At 43.5% G+C, this 23,738-nt stretch overlaps 1 protein-coding gene across 2 annotated transcripts in view; it reads left to right on the top strand.

Moving 5' to 3' along the window:
* Positions 1-23,315, top strand: part of poc1a (POC1 centriolar protein A) — a 108,255-nt gene extending 84,940 nt beyond the window's left edge. For both annotated transcript variants that reach the window (XM_052474244.1, XM_052474245.1), the window contains exon 11: positions 22,312-23,315. In XM_052474244.1, the coding sequence (XP_052330204.1) occupies positions 22,312-22,437 (126 nt within the window). In that variant the 3' untranslated portion in view covers positions 22,438-23,315. The remainder of the gene's footprint in view (positions 1-22,311) is intronic.
* Positions 23,316-23,738: the final 423 nt, after the last annotated feature.

Here is a 23,738-nt window from a genome sequence, read left to right as displayed (position 1 = left end):
TGCTGGTCTTTCTACCCTCGTTACATTACATTATGATAAAACATCTCTGCTGGTCTCTCTACCCTCGTTACATCACATTATGATAAAACGTCTCTGCTGGTCTCTCTACCCTCGTTACATTACATTATGATAAAACGTCTCTGCTGGTCTCTCTACCCTCGTTACATTACATTATGATAAAACGTCTCTGCTGGTCTTTCTACCCTCGTTACATTACATTATGATAAAACATCTCTGCTGGTCTTTCTACCCTCGTTACATTACATTATGATAAAACGTCTCTGCTGGTCTCTCTACCCTCGTTATATCACATTATGATAAAACATCTCTGCTGGTCTTTCTACCCTCGTTACATTACATTATGATAAAACGTCTCTGCTGGTCTTTCTACCCTCGTTACATTACATTATGATAAAACGTCTCTGCTGGTCTCTCTACCCTCGTTACATCACATTATGATAAAACGTCTCTGCTGGTCTTTCTACCCTCGTTACATTACATTATGATAAAACGTCTCTGCTGGTCTTTCTACCCTCGTTACATCACATTATGATAAAACGTCTCTGCTGGTCTCTCTACCCTCGTTACATCACATTATGATAAAACGTCTCTGCTGGTCTCTCTACCCTCGTTACATCACATTATGATAAAACGTCTCTGCTGGTCTCTCTACCCTCGTTACATCACATTATGATAAAACGTCTCTGCTGGTCTTTCTACCCTCGTTACATCACATTATGATAAAACATCTCTGCTGGTCTCTCTACCCTCGTTACATCACATTATGATAAAACATCTCTGCTGGTCTCTCTACCCTCGTTACATTACATTATGATAAAACGTCTCTGCTGGTCTCTCTACCCTCGTTACATCACATTATGATAAAACGTCTCTGCTGGTCTTTCTACCCTCGTTACATCACATTATGATAAAACGTCTCTGCTGGTCTCTCTACCCTCGTTACATCACATTATGATAAAACATCTCTGCTGGTCTCTCTACCCTCGTTACATTACATTATGATAAAACGTCTCTGCTGGTCTTTCTACCCTCGTTACATTACATTATGATAAAACGTCTCTGCTGGTCTTTCTACCCTCGTTACATCACATATTTTACATTTATTTAACCAGGAAAGTCAGTTAAGAAAAAATTCTTCTTTTCAATGACGGCCTAGGAACAGTGGGTTAACTGCCTCGTTCAGGGGCAGAACGACAGAGTTTTGTACCTTGTCAGCTCAGGTATTTGAACTTACACTTACATTTACATTTGATAAAACGTCTTTGCTGGTCTCTTATCCAGAGCGTTACATTACATTAATGATAAAACGCCTCTGACTGGTGGAACACCACTTTACAATAGTGCATTAAATAAAAGGGGGGTGAGCTGGATTACTTATCCTATCCTAGGTATTCCTTAAATTATGATAAAAGGTGTCTCTGGAAGGTGGTCTTGACTCCGCCCTCGTTGAGGGAGTTTGTTCCACCATTATGATAAAACAGTTTTGACTGGGCTGGCGGAACTGTACTTCCTCAGTGGTAGGGAGGCGAGCAGGCCAGAGGTGGATGAACGCAGTGCCCTTGTTTGGGTTATGATAAAACGCCTGGAGGTGCTGGTGCTTTCTACCCTCCGTTAGGCGAGCACCATGGTCTTGATAAAACGGATCTGCTGGTCTCTGGAAGCCAGTGGAGACAGGAGATAAAACGCGGGGTGACGTGAGAGAACTTGGGAAGGTTGAACACCAGACATATTTTACATTTATTTAACCAGGAAAGTCAGTTAAGAAAAAATGACAAGTGCCTGGATTTTCAATGACTGCCTGGGAAGTGGGTTAACTGCCTGTTGTAGGGGCAGAACCTACAGAACGGGTACCTTGTCAGCTCGGGTATTTGAACTTGCAACCTTTCGGTTACTAGTCCAACGCTCTGACCACTAGGCTACGCTGCCGCCCCACATTATGAATGCCGCTATAAGACAAATTTGAAACTTTTTCTCGGGTGACAAAGACGACGTTTCAAAACAAACCAAAACAGTCCGGTGTCAGACGTAGGGTGTCAGACGTAGGGATGTAGGGTGTCAGACGTAGGGATGTAGGGTGTCAGACGTAGGGATGTAGGGTGTCAGACGTAGGGATGTAGGGTGTCAGACGTAGGGACGTAGGGTGTCAGACATAGGGACGTAGGGTGTCAGACGTAGGGACGTAGGGTGTCAGACGTAGGGACGTAGGGTGTCAGACGTAGGGACGTAGGGTGTCAGACGTAGGGACGTAGGGTGTCAGACGTAGGGACGTAGGGTGTCAGACGTAGGGACGTAGGGTGTCAGACGTAGGGACGTAGGGTGGCAGACGTAGGGATGTAGGGTGTCAGACGTAGGGACGTAGGGTGTCAGACGTAGGGACGTAGGGTGTCAGACGTAGGGACGTAGGGTGTCAGACGTAGGGACGGGTATAAAAACTCTGTCGTCAAACCTTTTAAAATCGACAAGTCAATTGGATGGAAACACACATCTCATACGGATTGTAGAATATTCACGTGAAAATCTGTCGTAGATTGGAAGGAAACCCAGCTGTTGAAACTAACAGGGCATCATCACCAAATGGCTGGAGGCAGCAAGCAATGTACCAGCTGTGATTTACAAAAAATAATAAATAATTAAATTAAATAAATAATCATCTAAAATACTGTAAAACTATTTGGTGGAGTGTGCTAAATATATATATATATATTTTTTAAAATGTGTCTTGAAGACAACGTTAATTTGCTTTTGACTCTAGTGTTCCATAGTCCTACGTTGTGCATTTACACAACAACAAAAAGAAACCAAGCATCACACAGTTCTTCTCGCTAAATTCCCTTTTCCCGGATGTTGTGGCCGTAACTCATCACCGTTCAGCGTTGTGGAATTGTCCCATTCAGATCGTTCCAAAAAAACAAAACCAGGCAGAATAAATGAAATCGAATGTCTGTACAGTACCAAGTGTTTGGACACAACGACTCATTACAAGGGTTTCTCTTTCTTTATTTTACTATTTTCTACATTTCCAACGGAGATCATACTTCACCCTCAGGCACGTAAGGAAATGACCAATGTCGTGCATATATTGGAGTTAGTGGATATATGGAGACTTAAATACCCCTGACCTAGTGAGATACACAATACCAGTATATTAATATACAGTACCAGTCAAAAGTTTGGACACCTTCTCATTCAAGGGTTTTTCTTTATTTGTAAAACTATTTTCTACATTGTAGAATAATAGTGAAGATATATAAACTATATATAAGATATATAAACTATATATAAGATATATAAACTATATATAAGATATATAAACTATATATAAGATATATAAACTAATATATAAGATATATAAACTATATATAAGATATATAAACTATATATAAGATATATAAACTATATATAAGATATATAAACTATATATAAGATATATAAACTAATATATAAGATGTATAAACTATGAAATAACACATATGGAATCATGTAGTAACCCAAAATCAAAATATATTTCATATTTGAGATTGTTCGAAATAGCCACTCTTTGCCTCGGCTCTTGGCTCTCTCTCTCTCAACCAGCTTCTGTATATCGAAAAGACAGATTTTGTTTTATTACCCTGGAGAAAAAATAAGTATTTTATTCTATTTTATATTACAGATGTGTTATCTGTAATGGTTATGGTAAATTAGGCATTGTTATAAACTGTATTATGTTCTGGCCTTGTGTTAAAAAAATATGTATTTGAATACTCAAGTTCAATATAACTTATTGTTTATTCTTTTAAATTTTTATTTCACCTTTATTTAACCAGGTAGGCTAGTTGAGAACAAGTTCTCATTTACAACTGCGACCTGGCCAAGATAAAGCATAGCAGTGTGAGCAGACAACACAGAGTTACACATGGAGTAAACAATTAACAAGTCAATAACACAGTAGAAAAAAATAGTCTATATACAATGTGTGCAAAAGGCATGAGGAGGTAGGCGAATAATTACAATTTAGCAGATTAACACTGGAGTGATAAATTATCAGATGGTCATGTGCAGGTAGAGATACTGGTGTGCAAAAGAGCAGAAAAGTAAATAAATAAAAACAGTATGGGGATGAGGTAGGTAAAAATGGGTGGGCTATTTACCGATAGACTATGTACAGCTGCAGCGATCGGTTAGCTGCTCAGATAGCAGATGTTTGAAGTTGGTGAGGGAGATAAAAGTCTCCAACTTCAGCGATTTTTGCAATTCGTTCCAGTCACAGGCAGCAGAGAACTGGAACGAAAGGCGGTCAAATGAGGTGTTGGCTTTAGGGATGATCAGTGAGATACACCTGCTGGAGCGCGTGCTACAGGTGCACAGTACTGTCTTTTATCGATGGCGGTCATGATATCGTTTAGTACCTTGAGCGTGGCTGAGGTGCACCCGTGACCGGCTCGGAAACCAGATTGCACAGCGGAGAAGGTATGGTGGGATTTGAGATGGTCAGTGATCTATTTGTTGACTAGACTTTCAAAAGACCTTTGATAGGCAGGGCAGGATGGATATAGGTCTGTAACAGTTTGGGTCCAGGGTGTCTCCCCCTTTGAAGAGGGGGATGACTGCGGCAGCTTTCCAATCCTTTGGGATCTCAGACGATATGAAAGGGAGGTTGAACAGGCTGGTAATAGGGGTTGCGACAATGGCGGCGGATAGTTTCAGAAATAGAGGGTCCAGATTGTCAAGCCCATCTGATTTGTACGGGTCCAGGTGTTGCAGCTCTTTCAGAACATCTGCTATCTGGATTTGTGTAAAGGAGAAGCTGGGGAGGCTTGGGTAAGTAGTTGCGGGGGGTGCGGAGCTGTTGGCCGAGGTTGGAGTAACCAGGAGGAAGGCATGGCCTCAGTAGAACCTAGTTGCTGATTCACACTCTCCTCTCAGTAGGGCCTAGCTCTCTGTCCTCTCAGTAGGGCCCAGCTCTCTGTCCTCTCAGTAGGGCCCAGCTCTCTGTCCTCTCAGTAGGGCCCAGCTCTCTGTCCTCTCAGTAGTTTCCAGTTCTCTGTCCTCTCAGTAGGGCCTAGCTCTCTGTCCTCTCAGTAGGGCCTAGCTCTCTGTCCTCTCAGTAGGGCCCAGCTCTCTGTCCTCTCAGCAGGGCCCAGCTCTCTGTCCTCTCAGTAGGGCCCAGCTCTCTGTCCTCTCAGTGGGGCCCAGCTCTCTGTCCTCTCAGTGGGGCCTAGCTCTCTGTCCTCTCAGTAGTTTCCAGCTCTCTGTCCTCTCAGTAGGGCCTAGCTCTCTCTCCTCTCAGTAGGGCCCAGCTCTCTGTCCTCTCAGTAGGGCCCAGCTCTCTGTCCTCTCAGTAGGGCCCAGCTCTCCATCCTCTCAGTAGGGCCCAGCTCTCCATCCTCTCAGTAGGGCCCAGCTCTCTGTCCTCTCAGTAGGGCCTAGCTCTCTATCCTCTCAGTAGGGCCGAGCTCTCTATCCTCTCAGTAGGGCCTAGCTCTCTGTCCTCTCAGTAGGGCCGAGCTCTCTGTCCTCTCAGTAGGGCCTAGCTCTCTGTCCTCTCAGTAGGGCCCAGCTCTCTGTCCTCTCAGTAGGGCCTAGCTCTCTGTCCTCTCAGTGGGGCCTAGCTCTCTGTCCTCTCAGTAGGGCCTAGCTCTCTGTCCTCTCAGCAGGGCCCAGCTCTCTGTCCTCTCAGTAGGGCCCAGCTCTCTGTCCTCTCAGCGGGGCCCAGCTCTCTGTCCTCTCAGTGGGGCCTAGCTCTCTGTCCTCTCAGTAGTTTCCAGCTCTCTGTCCTCTCAGTAGGGCCTAGCTCTCTGTCCTCTAAGTAGGGCCTAGCTCTCTGTCCTCTCAGTAGGGCCTAGCTCTCTGTCCTCTCAGTAGGGCCCAGCTCTCTGTCCTCTCAGTAGGGCCCAGCTCTCTGTCCTCTCAGTAGGGCCCAGCTCTCTGTCCTCTCAGTAGGGCCCAGCTCTCTGTCCTCTCAGTAGGGCCCAGCTCTCTGTCCTCTCAGTAGGGCCCAGCTCTCTGTCCTCTCAGTAGGGCCCAGCTCTCTGTCCTCTCAGTAGGGCCTAGCTCTCTGTCCTCTCAGTAGGGCCCAGCTCTCTGTCCTCTCAGTAGGGCCCAGCTCTCTGTCCTCTCAGTAGGGCCCAGCTCTCTGTCCTCTCAGTAGGGCCCAGCTCTCTGTCCTCTCAGCAGGGCCCAGCTCTCTGTCCTCTCAGTAGGGCCCAGCTCTCTGTCCTCTCAGTAGGGCCCAGCTCTCTGTCCTCTCAGTAGGGCCCAGCTCTCTGTCCTCTCAGTAGGGCCCAGCTCTCTGTCCTCTCAGTAGGGCCCAGCTCTCTGTCCTCTCAGTAGGGCCCAGCTCTCTGTCCTCTCAGTAGGGCCCAGCTCTCTGTCCTCTCAGTAGGGCCCAGCTCTCTCTCCTCTCAGTAGGGCCGAGCTCTCTCTCCTCTCTCGTTGAATAACAGCAAACACTTCATTGAAGAATCCCGTTTGTACTGCCCACCCCTACTGTTAACCAAGTGGTGTAGACATCGGCTACTGAACTTTGACTTGCCTCAACAACAACAAGCTTGGACTCTTAGATGGGTCTTGGACTCTTAGACGGGGCTTGGACTCTTAGACAAGGCTTAGATTGTTAAGGGATAAGGTGTTAAGAGAAGCACAAGCAGAATGTACGATTCTGTCGGTCTCAATCAAACTGGAGAGATTTTCCCAAACTGCCGGGCTGGTATCTAAGCATTGATTCGTTGTCCAATCTTTAGGGATCTCGTCGGACGATATGAAAGAGAGGTTGAACAGTCTGGTAATAGGGGTTGCAACAATGGCTGTGGATAATTTTATTTAAATTCTAATAAATACATTTTATTTATTTAAATTCCTAATCCACCATAATACATTCCCAGATTTAACACCTAGTATTTCAGATGTTGTTGTTGTTGTTGTTGTTAAAACAAGCAATTTGTTGTTGTATGGGTGGTCTGGGTTGGAGAGAGAGAGAGAGAGAGAATGTGTTACAAGGGGAGATCAATGAATACTGTTTGCTCCTTCAGCTGCGGTTGCATATTCAGTATAAGGGATAACTCCATATTCTGTGATCACTGACTACATCACAGCGACTAGATCCTGCTTCCTCTTTGGATAATGATTAATAATGGCCAGAACAGAACAGGAGTTCTGAGAATTGGAATCCCCGATGTTACAGCTCTTTTAAACTACAGTAAGGCACGTTGTACCAAATGGCACCCTATTCCATATATAGTGCACTACTTTTTAGACCAGCACCCACATAGGGAATAGTGCACCATTTGGGATGCAGGGTAAAGCTGTAGCCAGAAGCTCCACAACCACTGTTGAATAATTAACCATATGAACCCTGAATACTGGAAGCTGCTGTGCTAGCTTCACTCAGTCACTCTGAGAGATAATGACAGATAGAGATAATGAGTGTTACAGTGTGTATATTATCATGGGTGCTGGTCTATGTGACAGTTGGGGAGTAATGTGGCATTTTTACATATTTAATAGAGGACTGTGAGAGCATTCCAAATTGTGTCCTGGTCTAAAGTAGTGTACTATATAGGGAATAGGGCTCTGGTCTAGTGCACTATATAGGGTCCTGGTCTAAAGTAGTGCACTATATAGGGAATAGGGTCCTGGTCTGAAGTAGTGCACTATGTAGCATTGCCTTTAAATTGTTTAAGTTGGGTCAAACGTTTTGGGTAGCCTTCCACAAGCTTCCCAAAATAAGTTGGGCGAATTTTGGCCCATTCCTCGTGACAGAGCTGGTGTAACTGAGTCAGGTTTGTAGGCCACCTTGCTCGCACACGCTTTTTCAGTTCTGCCCACAAATATTCTATAGGATTGAGGTCCGAACTTTGTGATGACCATTCCAATACCTTGACTTTGTTGTCCTTAAACCATTTTGCCACAACTTTGCAAGTATGTTTGGGGTCATTGTCCATTTGAAAGACCCATTTATGACCAAGCTTTAACTTCCTGACTGATGACTTGAGATGTTGCTTCAATATATCCACATAATTTTCCTACCTCATGATGCCATCTATTTTGTGAAGTGCACCAGTCCCTCCTGCAGCAAAGCACCCCCACAACATCTGCTAAATGACTTAAATGTAAATGTAATGATGCTGCTACCCCCGTGCTTCACGGTTGGGATGGTGTTCTTCGGCTTGCAAGCCCCCCCATTTTTCCTCCAAACTCATTATGGCCAATCAGTTATTTTTTTGTTTCATCAGACCAGAGGACATTTCTCCAAAAAGTACAATCTTTGTCCCCATGTGCAGTTGCAAACCGTAGTCTGGCTTTTTTATGGCGGTTTTGGAGCAGTGGCTTCTTCCTTGCAGAGCGGCCTTTCAGGTTATGTTGATATAACGTTTTACTGTGGGATGTAGATACTATTGTACCGGTTTCTTCCAGCATCTTCACCAGGTCCTTTGCTGTTGTTCTGGGATGATTTGCACTTTTCGCACCAAAGTACGTTCATCTCTAGGAGACAGAACGTGTCTCCTTCCTGAGTGGTATGACGGCTGCGTGGTCCCATGGTGTTTATACTTGCGTACTATTGTTTGTACAGATGAACGTGGTACCTTCAGGTTTTTGGAAATTGCTCCCAAGGTTGAACCAGACTTGTGGAGGTCTACAATTTTCCAAGCTGTTTAAAGGCACAGTCAACTTAGACCCAGTGGAATTGTGATACAGTGAATTATAAGTGAAATAATCTATAAACAATTGTTGGAAAAATGGATTGTGTCCGGCACAAAGTAGATGTTCTAACCGACTTGCCAAACTATAGTTTGTTAACAAGACATTTGTGGAGTGGTTAAAAACGAGTTTTAATGACTCCAACCTAAGTGTATGTAAACAAGTTTTAATGACTCCAACCTAAGTGTATGTAAACTAGTTCTAATGACTCCAACCTAAGCGTATGTAAACGAGTTTTAATGACTCCAACCTAAGCGTATGTAAACTAGTTTTAATGACTCCAACCTAAGTGTATGTAAACTTCAGACTTCAACTGAAAATACAAAGGCCTTTTTTTACTTCAGTAGTTGTCAAGTGTTTTACAGTAACCTGGCTTTAGAGCCCAAACAACTAGCAGAAGTACAGGAGTCATTTCATGGAGACTGAATCTTATCAGTTTAACATAATCTACAAGTCATTTCGATTCTGTTGCTTAGTACACACATACACACTCACAGAGCTCAGGGTCAACATGATCTTTAGCAGCTCTATATACGCCAACCCACCAGGTTGAATATAGCCTTCCAATCTCATTCAGATAACCAACCCACCAGGTTAAATATAGCCTTCCAATCTCATTCAGATAACCAACCCACCAGGTTAAATATAGCCTTCCAATCTCATTCAGATAACAAGCTGCAGTTTGGGGATATGTGGATATCAGCAGTTATTGATATAACAAACATCTGGGTGGAAATTAGAGTCTGTTTGCTAACCTTTTGTGCGAGCTTCATCTCCACTGTGGAGAGTAACATTCAGATCTCCACTGTGGAGCGTAACATTCAGATCTCCACTGTGGAGAGTAACATTCAGATCTCCACTGCGGAGAGTAACATTCAGATCTCCACTGTGGAGCGTAACATTCAGATCTCCACTGTGGAGCGTAACATTCAGATCTCCACTGTGGAGCGTAACATTCAGATCTCCACTGTGGAGAGTAACATTCAGATCTCCACTGTGGAGCGTAACATTCAGATCTCCACTGTGGAGAGTAACATTCAGATCTCCACTGTGGAGAGTAACATTCAGATCTCCACTGTGGAGAGTAACATTCAGATCTCCACTGCGGAGAGTAACATTCAGATCTCCACTGTGGAGCGTAACATTCAGATCTCCACTGTGGAGATCTCCACTGTGGAGCGTAACATTCAGATCTCCACTGTGGAGCCACTCTCCACTGTGGAGCGTAACATTCAGATCTCCACTGATCTCCACTGTGGAGAGTGTGGAGCGTAACAATCTCCACTGTGGAGCGTAACATTCAGATCTCCACTGTGGAGCGTAACATTCAGATCTCCACTGTGGAGCGTAACATTCAGATCTCCACTGTGGAGCGTAACATTCAGATCTCCACTGTGGAGAGTGATCTCCACTGTGGAGCGTAACATTCAGATCTCCACTGTGGAGCGTAACATTCAGATCTCCACTGTGGAGCGTAACATTCAGATCTCCACTGTGGAGCGTAACATTCAGATCTCCACTGTGGAGCGTAACATTCAGATCTCCACTGTGGACTGTGGAGCGTCTCCACTGTGGAAACATTCAGATCTCCACTGTGGAGCGTAACATTCAGATCTCCACTGATCATCCATTCAGATCTCCACTGTAACATTCAGATCTCCACTGTGGAGCGTAACATTCAGATCTCCACTGTGGAGCGTAACATTCAGGAGCGTAACATTCAACTCCACTGTGGATTCAGATCTCCACTGTGGAGCGTAACATTCAGATCTCCACTGTGGAGCGTAACATTCAGATCTCCACTGTGGAGCGTAACATTCAGATCTCCACTGTGGAGCGTAACATTCAGATCTCCACTGTGGAGCGTAACATTCAGATCTCCACTGTGGAGCGTAACATTCAGATCTCCACTGTGGAGCGTAACATTCAGATCTCCACTGTGGAGCGTAACATTCAGATCTCCACTGTGGAGCGTAGATCACTGTGGAGCGTAACATTCAGATCTCCACTGTGGAGATCTCCACTGTAACATTCAGATCTCCACTGTGGAGCGTAACATTCAGATCTCCACTGTGGAGCGTAACATTCAGATCTCCACTGTGGAGCGTAACATTCAGATCTCCACTGTGGAGCGTAACATTCAGATCTCCACTGTGGAGCGTAACATTCAGATCTCCACTGTGGAGCGTAACATTCAGATCTCCACTGTGGAGCGTAACATTCATTCTCCACTGTGGATTCTCTCACTGTGGAGCGTAACATTCAGATCTCCACTGTGGAGCGTAACATTCAGATCTCCACTGTGGAGCGTAACATTCAGATCTCCACTGTGGAGCGTAACATTCAGATCTCCACTGTGGAGCGTAACATTCATATCTCCACTGTGGAGAGTAACATTCATATCTCCACTGTGGAGAGTAACATTCAGATCTCAAATGTTTGACGAGCAGGTGTGGTGTGTATGCATTTATATAATACAAAACAGTATCTGGCGTCAAATGATGCCCAGCTCCATGTCCAAGACTCACACCTAGCATACATACCCCCTGCTGTGGGCAACAGCACATACAGTATATTGTGTTGGGGAGAGGACAATCAAACGACCATTCTATTTTGGGACCTTTAAAAGATAGTATATCCACTAAATGTGTAAAGTATAGGCCCTCGCCTGTATACAATTACCACATCTTTCTTTTGTTATGACCCAGTAGCTACGTTATAGAAAAATACGTATTGCGTCTCTACTGGCATCCTATTCCCTACATAGTGCACTACTTTTGACCAAAGCCCTATTCCCTATATAGTGCACCCCTTTTGTCCAAAGCCCATGGGCCTGTTTGTAGAGAAAAGGCTGCAATTTGGTACGTAGCCCGGTTGGGCTGAGAGGAGAGTTCTCCAGCGCTGAGATGGGTTAGATAAGAGCGGGGGATATTGATTGGAAAAGCACACTCAGAGGACAGAAATACAATATCCTCCTCTCCTCTCTAGCATGAAATATTAGCAGATGTTATGGAGACCCATCTCTCTCAGTGCCCCGGGGGAGGATCAGGAAATTAAAAACTGTTTACTGCTCACTCTGTCTCTGTCCCTGTTCCTAACTCTGTCCCTGTTCCTAACTCTGTCTCTGTCTCTGTTTCGTAACAACATCAACAAATATATCATAATAATGTGCTTTGTGGTTGTCCAAATGGATGAAATCTAGTCTTGAAGACAACGGTAATTTACTTTCACTCCAGTGTTCCTTTTGCAAGGGACAACAAATAATAATTGAACTGATGGGATACACAAGCTTTACATTCCTTGCCCTAATGCTGACATTTTTTATTTTATTTTATTTATTTTTATCACAAATTCGAAATAGACTTGTTGATTGAAGCAAAATATGTTCCAACAGCAAGCTGTAGTTTTAGAATAATTTCTTCCAGTCTATTTTTTTTTCTCTCTCGCTTAAGCCACTTTTCAAACAGCTAGTGCCATTTAGAATTGGTTAGCGCTAGTGCTAGGCTATAACCCCCCCCCCCTTAACATAGACAGGTTCCACTCTGAACATATGCAAAAGCATTAGTTTGATAAAGACTGAGCACATTTTTTCTTCAGAATCATCAAGCCTAGGACTGCTCAACAGACAGATGTTGTGTCCGTAATTCATCGCCATTCAGTGTTCAATGTGGAATTGTCCATTTAGATAATTGTAAAGAACAGCCAGAATAAATGAAATCGAAATGACTGTACAGTACCAGTTAAATGTTCATTCCAGGGTTTTTCTTTATTTTTTACTATTTTCTACATTGTAGAATAATAGTGAAGACATCACAGCTATGAAATAACACATATGGAATCATGTAGTAACCAAAAAAGTGTGAAACAAATCAAAGAAAATGTTATATTTGAGATTCTTCAAAGTAGCCCCCCTTTGCCTTGATGACAGCTTTACACACTCTTGGCATTCTCTCGGCATTCTCTCAACCAGCTTCATGAAGTAGTCACCTGGAATGCATTTCAATTAACAGGTGTGCCTTGTTAAAAGTTAATGTGGAATTTCTTTGAGCCAATCAGTTGTGTTGTGACAAAGTAGGGTGGTATGCAGAAGATAGCCCTATTTGGTAGAAGACCAAGTCCGTATTATGGCAAGAACAGCTGAAATAAGCAAAGAGAAATGACAGTCCGTCACTACTTTAAAACATGAAGGTCAGTCAATCCGGAACATTTCAAGGACTTTGAACTTTATATTTTATATTTGAGGAACCTCACATATATTTTTATTTAACACTTTTTTGGTTACCACATGATTCCATATTTGTTATTTCGTAGTTTTGATGTCTTCACTGTTATTCTACAATGTAGAAAATAGTACAAATAAAGAAAGTACGTGTGTCCAAACGTTTGACTGGTCCTGTATTATTATATTGTGTATATATATATATATACAGTGCCTTGCGAAAGTATTCGGCCCCCTTGAACTTTGCGACCTTTTGCCACATTTCAGGCTTCAAACATAAAGATATAAAACTGTATTTTTTTTGTGAAGAATCAACAACAAGTGGGACACAATCATGAAGTGGAACGACATTTATTGGATATTTGAAACTTTTTTAACATATCAAAAACTGAAAAATTGGGCAAATTACAGCTGCAAGTCTCTTGGGGTATGTTTATATAAGCTTGGAACATCTAGCCACTGGGATTTTTGCCCCTTCTTCAAGGAAAAACTGCTCCTTCAAGTTGGATGGGTTGCGCTTGTGTACAGCGATCTTTAAGTCATACCACAGATTCTCAATTGGATTGAGGTCTGGCCTTTGACCAGGCCATTCCAAGACATTTAAATGTTTCCCCTTAAACCACTAGAGTGTTGCTTTAGCAGTATGCTTATGGTCATTGTCCTGCTGGAAGGTGAACCTCCGTCCCAGTCTCAAATCTCTGGAAGACTGAAACAGGTTTCCCTCAAGAATTTCCCTGTATTTAGCGGCATTCATCATTCCTTCAATTCTGACCAGTTTCCCTGCCGGTGAAAAACATCCCTACAGCATGATGATGCCACCACCAAAGGTAATTGGTTGCACCAGAACTTATTTAGGGGCTTCATAGCAAAGGGGTGAATCCATATACTCATTCCATTATAAAAAATAAATAACATTTGCGCGCATCATTTAATTTTTGATTTTTAAATTTTTAAGTTATTTTTTCATTTCACTTCACCAATTTGGACTATTTTGTGTATATGTCCATTACATGATATCCAATTAAAAATCTATTTTAAATTGATGCAACAAACTAGGAAAAACGCCAAGGGGTATGAATAATTTTGCAAGGCGCTGTAGCAATTGTGATTTGTTATCTGTAATGGTTCTAATACAAAGGGTTATTGTTGTGATGTTTTGGCGTAAAGATAAATGCACAGTGCAGACCTTGTGTTCTTGATTCGAGTACTCAAAAAAAAAAAAAAATGTGAGTACTGGAACAGTCCAAAATGTCAAATTCCCATACCGAGTCTGTCCCTGCTTTTTACTCTGTGTACGTGCGTATTCATGATGGCTGGGTTTGGACAGATACGTAGTGGAAAACCGACGGGTTGAACAGAACTGACTATACTATTGCTGTGGTTCTAAACATCCAACGAAGGGATTGTTTTCTGGAAAGATGTTCTGCTCTTCATTCTATAAACACTGAGGTGGGGAAAACAAAAGGCTCTTATTACTTAGAGGCCAGGGCTCTAGCCTTTTGGGGGTCCTAAGCGAGACTTGGTTGCGGGGGCTCCACCACCAACTGGGCGACATTTTTTTTTACTGGCGGAGAGAAAAAAAAAATGTATGTTTTAAGTTAATTTCCTGCAATTCTACACATGGGGAGTAGAGCAAATATTGCCGTTTTTAAATTACGTTTTTTATTTTTGCAGTTCTACACATTTCGCCATGAGAGGGAAAAAAATCAGTTTTAAAAATTGAATTTCTTGCAATTCTACACATTTCCATGACTTAAGCCATTTTAATATGATATCTGAGTGAGAATGACTAACAGAATCAATGGGGACCGCCCCGGGAGGTAAGGTCCCCTGCCGGGAGGTACGGTCCCCTGGGCACCGCCCCGGGAGGTACTGCCTGCCCGGCCCATTACTACAAGAGAAAACAACTGCTGATGTACAACCAAATGGTTTGCTTACACCCACTATTCTAACTCTCACCAGTAAGTTGACACCCCGACTGTGTAAAACAACTTCAACCCTGGGGTGTAGCAGTGTCAACATAGATCATTTCATTTTACAGGCATCATTTTTATTCAAATAAAGCTACATTCATTTTTCTTTTTCAAAAAACGAATATTCCGTTCAGAATATTCAAATAACGATGCCCATCCCTAACACACACACTGAGCTACAAACAGAGGTTCATTCTGTCACTCGCTCTCTGTGATATTCACAACATACACTGACTGTACAAAACATTAGGAACACCTGCTCTTTCCATGACAGAGACTTACCAGGTGAATCCAGGTGAAAGCTATGATTCCTTATTGATGTTAATTATTGATGTGACCCTATCCTGACCTAACCTTAACCTCTTCTCAGCTAGTGACCCTGTCCTGACCTAACCTTAACCTCTTCTCAGCTAGTGACCCTGTCCTGTCCTGACCTAACCGTAACCTCTTCTCAGCTAGGGACCCTATCCTGACCTAACCTTAACCTCTTCTCAGCTAGTGACCATATCCTGACCTAACCTTAACCTCTTCTCAGCTAGGGACCCTATCCTGACCTAACCTTAACCTCTTCTCAGCTAGTGACCCTGTCCTGGCCTAACCTTAACCTCTTCTCAGCTAGTGACCCTGTCCTGACCTAACCTTAACCTCTTCTCAGCTAGTGACCCTGTCCTGGCCTAACCTTAACCTCTTCTCAGCTAGTGACCCTGTCCTGACCTAACCTAACCTTAACCTCTTCTCAGCTAGTGACCCTGTCCTGGCCTAACCTTAACCTCTCTTCTCAGCTAGTGACCCTGTCCTGGCCTAACCTTAACCTCTTCTCAGCTAGTGACCCTGTCCTGGCCTAACCTTAACCTCTTCTCAGCTAGTGACCCTGTCCTGACCTAACCTAACCCGGACCTCAGATGACCTACATATGCCCTATCTTAATTTAACCCAGTTTCTCAAGGAAAACTGGGTCCTTCAGCAACGGGAAATGTGAATTGTTATGTAGATTATAATTGACATTTTTTATGTAGGGGTTGATAAATGTTTTATTGGTCAAATCAAGTCGTAACATTTTAAAATGTTATTTACAACCTTTAAAAATCCTTTTTAAAACCTTGAATACACTACAAGTTAAAATTTCCAGGAAAATTCCTGGAACAACAGAATGATCAAATGAAGATACAGCATCTGTTGCTGCTCCTCCAGACCCAAACATCCTGTTTCTCCTGATTCACCAGGAAGTCCTGTTCCTCTGACTGACATAATCCTCTATTCATTGAGAAATCATTGACGTTGACGAGTCAATACCTAATTTGTCGTAATTTTCCTCTTCTGAATTTCCTGTGAAGACCCCCATGTCCTCGTTTAACCGCTAAACATCTCCTCCTCGTGTTGGCTACTTTTCTCTCAGCCGGAAACTCTACCCCAGCAGTGCGTTGCCATCAGCGTGCTTACATCTTACACAACACCTCTTTCCATCAGATTGACAGACTAACGTCTCTACTTTGACATGTTAAGCACATTTCTCTTTGTGCTTTATTTTAGAAAAACACGTTCAGGACAGACTGTACTGCTCAGACAGATAAGTGTGTCCAAATGGCAACCTGATCCCTATGAGGGCTCTGGTCAAAAGTAGTGCACTACATAGAGAATAGGGTGTCATTTTGGGACACAGACACAGGCTCTCTCTGAGCGGCTCTTATTGCGTTTGGTTCTTTTATCAGCTAATTCAGTTTCCTCTGAAGGGTTTTTGATTGTTACACCTACTGGACAGAAATACTGGAAATACTGGACAGAAACAACTTCCTGTTGTTGTTTGAAACAAGCTAATACCTCTCTTCTTCTCCTCCTCCTCTCCGTAAATCTCCTCTCCTTAAATCTCCTCTCCGTAAATCTCCTCTCCGTAAATCTCCTCTCCTTAAATCTCCTCTCCTTAAATCTCCTCTCCTTAAATCTCCTCTCCGTAAATCTCCTCTCCTTAAATCTCCTCTCCGTAAATCTCCTCTCCGTAAATCTCCTCTCCGTAAATCTCCTCTCCGTAAATCTCCTCTCCGTAAATCTCCTCTCCGTAAATCTCCTCTCCGTAAATCTCCTCTCCTTAAATCTCCTCTCCGTAAATCTCCTCTCCGTAAATCTCCTCTCCGTAAATCTCCTCTCCTTAAATCTCCTCTCCGTAAATCTCCTCTCCGTAAATCTCCTCTCCTTAAATCTCCTCTCCGTAAATCTCCTCTCCGTAAATCTCCTCTCCTTAAATCTCCTCTCCGTAAATCTCCTCTCCGTAAATCTCCTCTCCTTAAATCTCCTCTCCGTAAATCTCCTCTCCTTAAATCTCCTCTCCTTAAATCTCCTCTCCGTAAATCTCCTCTCCTTAAATCTCCTCTCCTTAAATTTCCTCTCCGTAAATCTCCTCTCCGTAAATCTCCTCTCCGTAAATCTCCTCTCCGTAAATCTCCTCTCCTTAAATCTCCTCTCCGTAAATCTCCTCTCCTTAAATCTCCTCTCCTTAAATCTCCTCTCCGTAAATCTCCTCTCCTTAAATCTCCTCTCCTTAAATTTCCTCTCCGTAAATCTCCTCTCCGTAAATCTCCTCTCCGTAAATCTCCTCTCCGTAAATCTCCTCTCATTAAATCTCCTCTCCGTAAATCTCCTCTCCGTAAATCTCCTCTCCGTAAATCTCCTCTCCTTAAATCTCCTCCCTTTAAATCTCCTCTCCGTAAATCTCCTCTCCTTAAATCTCCTCCCTTTAAATCTCCTCTCCGTAAATCTCCTCTCCTTAAATCTCCTCTCCGTAAAGCTCCTCTCCTTAAAGCTCCTCTCCTTAAAGCTCCTCTGCTTAAATCTCCTCTCCGTAAATCTCCTCTCCGTAAATCTCCTCTCCGTAAATCTCCTCTCCGTAAATCTCCTCTCCTTAAATCTCCTCCCTTTAAATCTCCTCTCCGTAAATCTCCTCTCCTTAAATCTCCTCCCTTTAAATCTCCTCTCCGTAAATCTCCTCTCCTTAAATCTCCTCCCTTTAAATCTCCTCTCCTTAAATCTCCTCTCCTTAAATATCCTCTCCTTAAAGCTCCTCTGCTTAAATCTCCTCTCCTTAAATCTCCTCTCCTTAAATCTCCTCTCCTTAAATCTCCTCTCCTTAAATCTCCTCTCCTTAAAGCTCCTCTGCTTAAATCTCCTCTCCTTAAATATCCTCTCCTTAAATCTCCTCTCCGTAAATCTCCTCTCCGTAAATCTCCTCTCCGTAAATCTCCTCTCCGTAAATCTCCTCTCCGTAAATCTCCTCTCCTTAAATCTCCTCCCTTTAAATCTCCTCTCCGTAAATCTCCTCTCCTTAAATCTCCTCCCTTTAAATCTCCTCTCCGTAAATCTCCTCTCCTTAAATCTCCTCCCTTTAAATCTCCTCTCCTTAAATCTCCTCTCCTTAAATCTCCTCTCCTTAAAGCTCCTCTGCTTAAAGCTCCTCTCCTTAAATCTCCTCTCCTTAAATCTCCTCTCCTTAAATCTCCTCTCCTTAAAGCTCCTCTCCTTAAATCTCCTCTGCTTAAATCTCCTCTCCTTAAATCTCCTCTCCGTAAATCTCCTCTCCTTAAATCTCCTCTCCGTAAATCTCCTCTCCTTAAATCTCCTCTCCGTAAATCTCCTCTCCTTAAATCTCCTCTCCGTAAATCTCCTCTCCTTAAATCTCCTCTCCTTAAATCTCCTCTCCTTAAATCTCCTCTCCTTAAATCTCCTCTCCGTAAATCTCCTCTCCGTAAATCTCCTCTCCGTAAATCTCCTCTCCGTAAATCTCCTCTCCTTAAATCTCCTCTCCGTAAATCTCCTCTCCTTAAATCTCCTCTCCTTAAATCTCCTCTCCGTAAATCTCCTCTCCTTAAATCTCCTCTCCTTAAATCTCCTCCCTTTAAATCTCCTCTCCGTAAAGCTCCTCTCCTTAAAGCTCCTCTGCTTAAATCTCCTCTCCTTAAATCTCCTCTCCGTAAATCTCCTCTCCGTAAATCTCCTCTCCGTAAATCTCCTCTCCGTAAATCTCCTCTCCTTAAATCTCCTCCCTTTAAATCTCCTCTCCGTAAATCTCCTCTCCTTAAATCTCCTCCCTTTAAATCTCCTCTCCGTAAATCTCCTCTCCTTAAAGCTCCTCTGCTTAAATCTCCTCTCCTTAAATCTCCTCTCCTTAAATCTCCTCTCCTTAAAGCTCCTCTGCTTAAATCTCCTCTCCTTAAATCTCCTCTCCTTAAATCTCCTCTCCTTAAATCTCCTCTCCGTAAATCTCCTCTCCGTAAATCTCCTCTCCGTAAATCTCCTCTCCTTAAATCTCCTCTCCTTAAATCTCCTCTCCGTAAATCTCCTCTCCGTAAATCTCCTCTCCGTAAATCTCCTCCCTTTAAATCTCCTCTCCGTAAATCTCTTCTCCTTTTTCTTTCCTTCTCCTCTCTGTAAGCTCTCTCCCTCTTTTTCCCTCTTCTCTTTCTCTCTGTGTCCCTGCCCCAGCCTCTCCATTATCCTCCTGTATTTCTCACTGTGTCCCTGCCCCAGCCTCTCCATTATCCTCCTGTCTTTCTCTCTGTGTCCCTGCCTCAGCCTCTCCATTATCCTCCTGTCTTTCTCTCTGTGTCCCTGCCTCAGCCTCTCCATTATCCTCCTGTCTTTCTCTCTGTGTCCCTGCCTCAGCCTCTCCATTATCCTCCTGTCTTTCTCTCTGTGTCCCTGCCTCAGCCTCTCCATTATCCTCCTGTCTTTCTCACTGTGTCCCTGCCTCAGCCTCTCCATTATCCTCCTGTCTTTCTCTCTGTGTCCCTGCCTCAGCCTCTCCATTATCCTCCTGTCTTTCTCTGTGTGTCCCTGCATCAGCCTCTCCATTATCCTCCTGTCTTTCTCTCTGTGTCCCTGCCTCAGCCTCTCCATTATCCTCCTGTCTTTCTCTCTGTGTCCCTGCCTCAGCCTCTCCATTATCCTCCTGTCTTTCTCTCTGTGTCCCTGCCTCAGCCTCTCCATTATCCTCCTGTCTTTCTCACTGTGTCCCTGCCTCAGCCTCTCCATTATCCTCCTGTCTTTCTCTCTGTGTCCCTGCATCAGCCTCTCCATTATCCTCCTGTCTTTCTCTCTGTGTCCCTGCCTCAGCTCAGACTTGTTGTATCAGACCCCTGGTCAAAAGTAGTGAACTAAATATACTTTGGTTGAATCAACCAACTATTGACATCAACTATAGGGAAAATATAGGCCTACACATGTTTTATCAGAGTTATAATCTATGTAATCTAGATAACTCACCTGAAGTATGTCTATCAAAGTAGGACGTATGCCTCTTCAGTCCATTTGAAATACCAAAACAATACTGAGCCAAGCAGAGTATTTCAATGTTCAAAACATGTCCAGAAAACACAGCAGGCTAAATGGATGTGCAGGTTAGGAAAGATGGATATCAGGTTGTCAAATTCAGTCCCTGGACAGTCGGGAGTTTGCTGGTTGTTGTTATTTCCTTTCAATTTGTGTTCAATTAAGACCTTGACAACCAGGTGAGGGGAGTTCCTAACTAATCCATTAAGACCTAGACAACCAGGTGAGGGGAGTTCCTAACTAATCCATTAAGACCTAGACAACCAGGTGAGGGGAGTTCCTAACTAATCCATTAAGACCTTGACAACCAGGTGAGGGGAGTTCCTAACTAATCCATTAAGACCTTGACAACCAGGTGAGGGGAGTTCCTAACTAATCCATTTAAACCTTGACAACCAGGTGAGGGGAGTTCCTAACTAATCCATTAAGACCTTGACAACCAGGTGAGGGGAGTTCCTAACTAATCAATTAAGACCTAGACAACCAGGTGAGGGGAGTTCCTAACTAATCAATTAAGACCTAGACAACCAGGTGAGGGGAGTTCCTAACTAATCCATTAAGACCTTGACAACCAGGTGAGGGGAGTTCCTAACTAATCCATTAAGACCTTGACAACCAGGTGAGGGGAGTTCCTAACTAATCAATTAAGACCTAGACAACCAGGTGAGGGGAGTTCCTAACTAATCCATTAAGACCTAGACAACCAGGTGAGGGGAGTTCCTAACTAACCAATTAAGACCTTGACAACCAGGTGAGGAGAGTTCCTAACTAATTAATTACTTTTAATTGATCAATCAAGTACAGGGGAGGAGCAAAAACCCGCAGACGCTACCCTCCAGGAATGGAGTTTGACACCCCTGCTTAACAGGTCTGGGCGTTAGAATGACACCATCTATCTGTTGAAAGTGAAAGATGCTATAGACCCGTATAAGTCTCCTATGTGGTTGAAGACCAAAGAACAACTTCCCCAGTTTATACTGTTACAGCAGGGGTGTCAAACTCCATTCCTGGAGGGTAGCGTCTGCGTGTCATTCTAACGCCCAGACCTGTTACAGCAGGGGTGTCAAACTCCATTCCTGGAGGGTAGCGTCTGCGGGTCATTCTAACGCCCAGACCTGTTACAGCAGGGGTGTCAAACTCCATTCCTGGAGGGTAGCGTCTGCGGGTCATTCTAACGCCCAGACCTGTTACAGCAGGGGTGTCAAACTCCATTCCTGGAGGGTAGCGTCTGCGGGTTTTTCTTATACGGGTCTAGCATCCTTCATTTTCAACAGATAGATGGTGTCATTCTAACGCCCAGACCTGTTAAGCAGGGGTGTCAAACTCCATTCCTGGAGGGTAGCGTCTGCGGGTTTTTCTTATACGGGTCTAGCATCCTTCATTTTCAACAGATAGATGGTGTCATTCTAACGCCCAGACCTGTTAAGCAGGGGTGTCAAACTCCATTCCTGGAGGGTAGCGTCTGCGGGTTTTTCTTATACGGGTCTAGCATCCTTCATTTTCAACAGATAGATGGTGTCATTCTAACGCCCAGACCTGTTACCATCAACTATCAGTACAGTACAAGAGTCTTGTAGTTTGTATCTGACGTGAGACGACGGTTGATCTCAGCATCATTGAAACACAACCAAACCACCAATCTGCCATGTCCAGTATGAAGGGTGCAGGGAGCATCCAGGGGATCAGTTGGTCTGCGGAGAACTGGGCAATGGGGTCAACCACTGACTGTGTCAGCTCAGCCTGGCACAGCTGGGGAGGGAAGGGAAAGTGGGGGCGTTAACTTGGCACAATAAATACAGGGGTCTTTTAATCTGGGCTGTGGACCCGCTAAAACAGGGTCTTGTGTCTGTATGCTTCTGTCTGCAGCCATAGAGAACGGATAGATTCGGATTCCTCTCTCTGTCATAATCAGCAGATTGTCAGCGAGGAGGATAGACCGACATCTGTCTGAGAGCTGAATTAGGAGACACATTTACACATTTATCTGACGCTGTGTTGTTATAACTCTCCTCCTCTCCCTCCTCCCTCCCTCCCTCCCTCCCTCCCTCCCTCCCCATCTCTTCTCCTTTTATCTTGTATTTTCCCCTCCCTCCCTCCCTGCAGACTGTGGCCATCCTTGAACAGAGGCTGACTCTGACAGAGGACAAGCTGAAGGAGTGTATTGACAACCAGCATCAGATCAACCTGCAACTCCACCGCAGGGAATCAGACCTCCAACCAAGGGATTAACACCCAATTAGACCTCCACACCACCAGACCTCCACACCTCCAGACCTCCACACCACCAGATCCCCACACCTCCAGACCACCAGACAAGACCTCCAGGCCAGGGACTGACACCAGAGACTAATCCTAGCCCCGACTCCCCTAGGCAGGGGAAAAGCCCAGGTGGCACCCAGACCACTGACTCCTCTCCATAGAGGGGGAGGAAGAGAGAGTGCATTCGGAAAGTATTCAGACCCCTTGATCTTTGTCCCTCGTCGATCTACACACAATACCCCATAATGACAATGCAGAAACAGGACTTTAGATATTTTTTGCATTAAAATGTTTGTTTTTTTTAAATAAAAAAACTGAAATATCACATTTACATAAGTATTCTCTTCTCAAATACAAAAGCCTGCTGTTAATTGAACCCACCCATCCCGGATTTTGAAATTATGCTTTACAGCGAAAACAATACAAGCGTTTGTGTAAGTTTATCGATATACTAGCAAAACATTATGTACACCTAGCGGGAGGTAACTTGGTCACGAAAATCAGAAAAGCAATCAAATGAATCGTTTACCTTTGATGAGCTTCGGATGTTTTCACTCACGAGACTCCCAGTTATCTTGTTATGGCAAGGAGTTCCCTAAAGAGAACACATTCTACCCATCGTGTCCGATTTTTAAAATGTTTTACAGCGAAAACACAACATATATTTATGTTAGATGACCACCATTTTCAAAAACACACAGCCATTTTTCAGTCACAAAAGCAGAAATATAGATTAAATTAATCACTAACCTTTGATTATCTCCATCAGATGACACTCATAGGACATCATGTTATACATGTATTGTGTGTTTTGTTCAATAATGTGCATATATATATATATATATATATATATATATATATATAAAAATCTCAGTTTACATTGGCGCGTTATGTGCAGTAATGTTTTGATTCCAAAACATCCGGTGATTTTGCAGAAATACTCACAATAAACATAAAAGATGCAAGTGTTATTCACAGAATTAAAGATACAGGTATCCTCTATGCAACCGCTGTGTCAGATTTCAAAAAAGCTTTACGGAAAAAGAATAATCTGAGAACGGCGCTCAGAGCCCAAAGAAATGGCCGCCATTTTGGCGTCAACAAGCTACAAAAAAACACTATAAATATTCACTTACCTTTGAATGTCTTCATCAGAAGGCACTTCCAGGAATCCCAGTTCGACAATAAATGACTGATTTGTTCCATAAAGTTCCATAAAACCCACCATTTAGCCACTTGTTGTTAGCTTGTTCAGCCCAGCATTCAATCCT

The sequence above is a fragment of the Oncorhynchus keta genome, chromosome 21, assembly GCF_023373465.1.
Source record: "Oncorhynchus keta strain PuntledgeMale-10-30-2019 chromosome 21, Oket_V2, whole genome shotgun sequence".
Taxonomy (NCBI): Eukaryota; Metazoa; Chordata; class Actinopteri; order Salmoniformes; family Salmonidae; genus Oncorhynchus; species Oncorhynchus keta.
The sequence above is the reverse complement of the archived record's forward strand: the minus strand, read 5'-3'. Positions and strand labels throughout refer to the sequence as shown.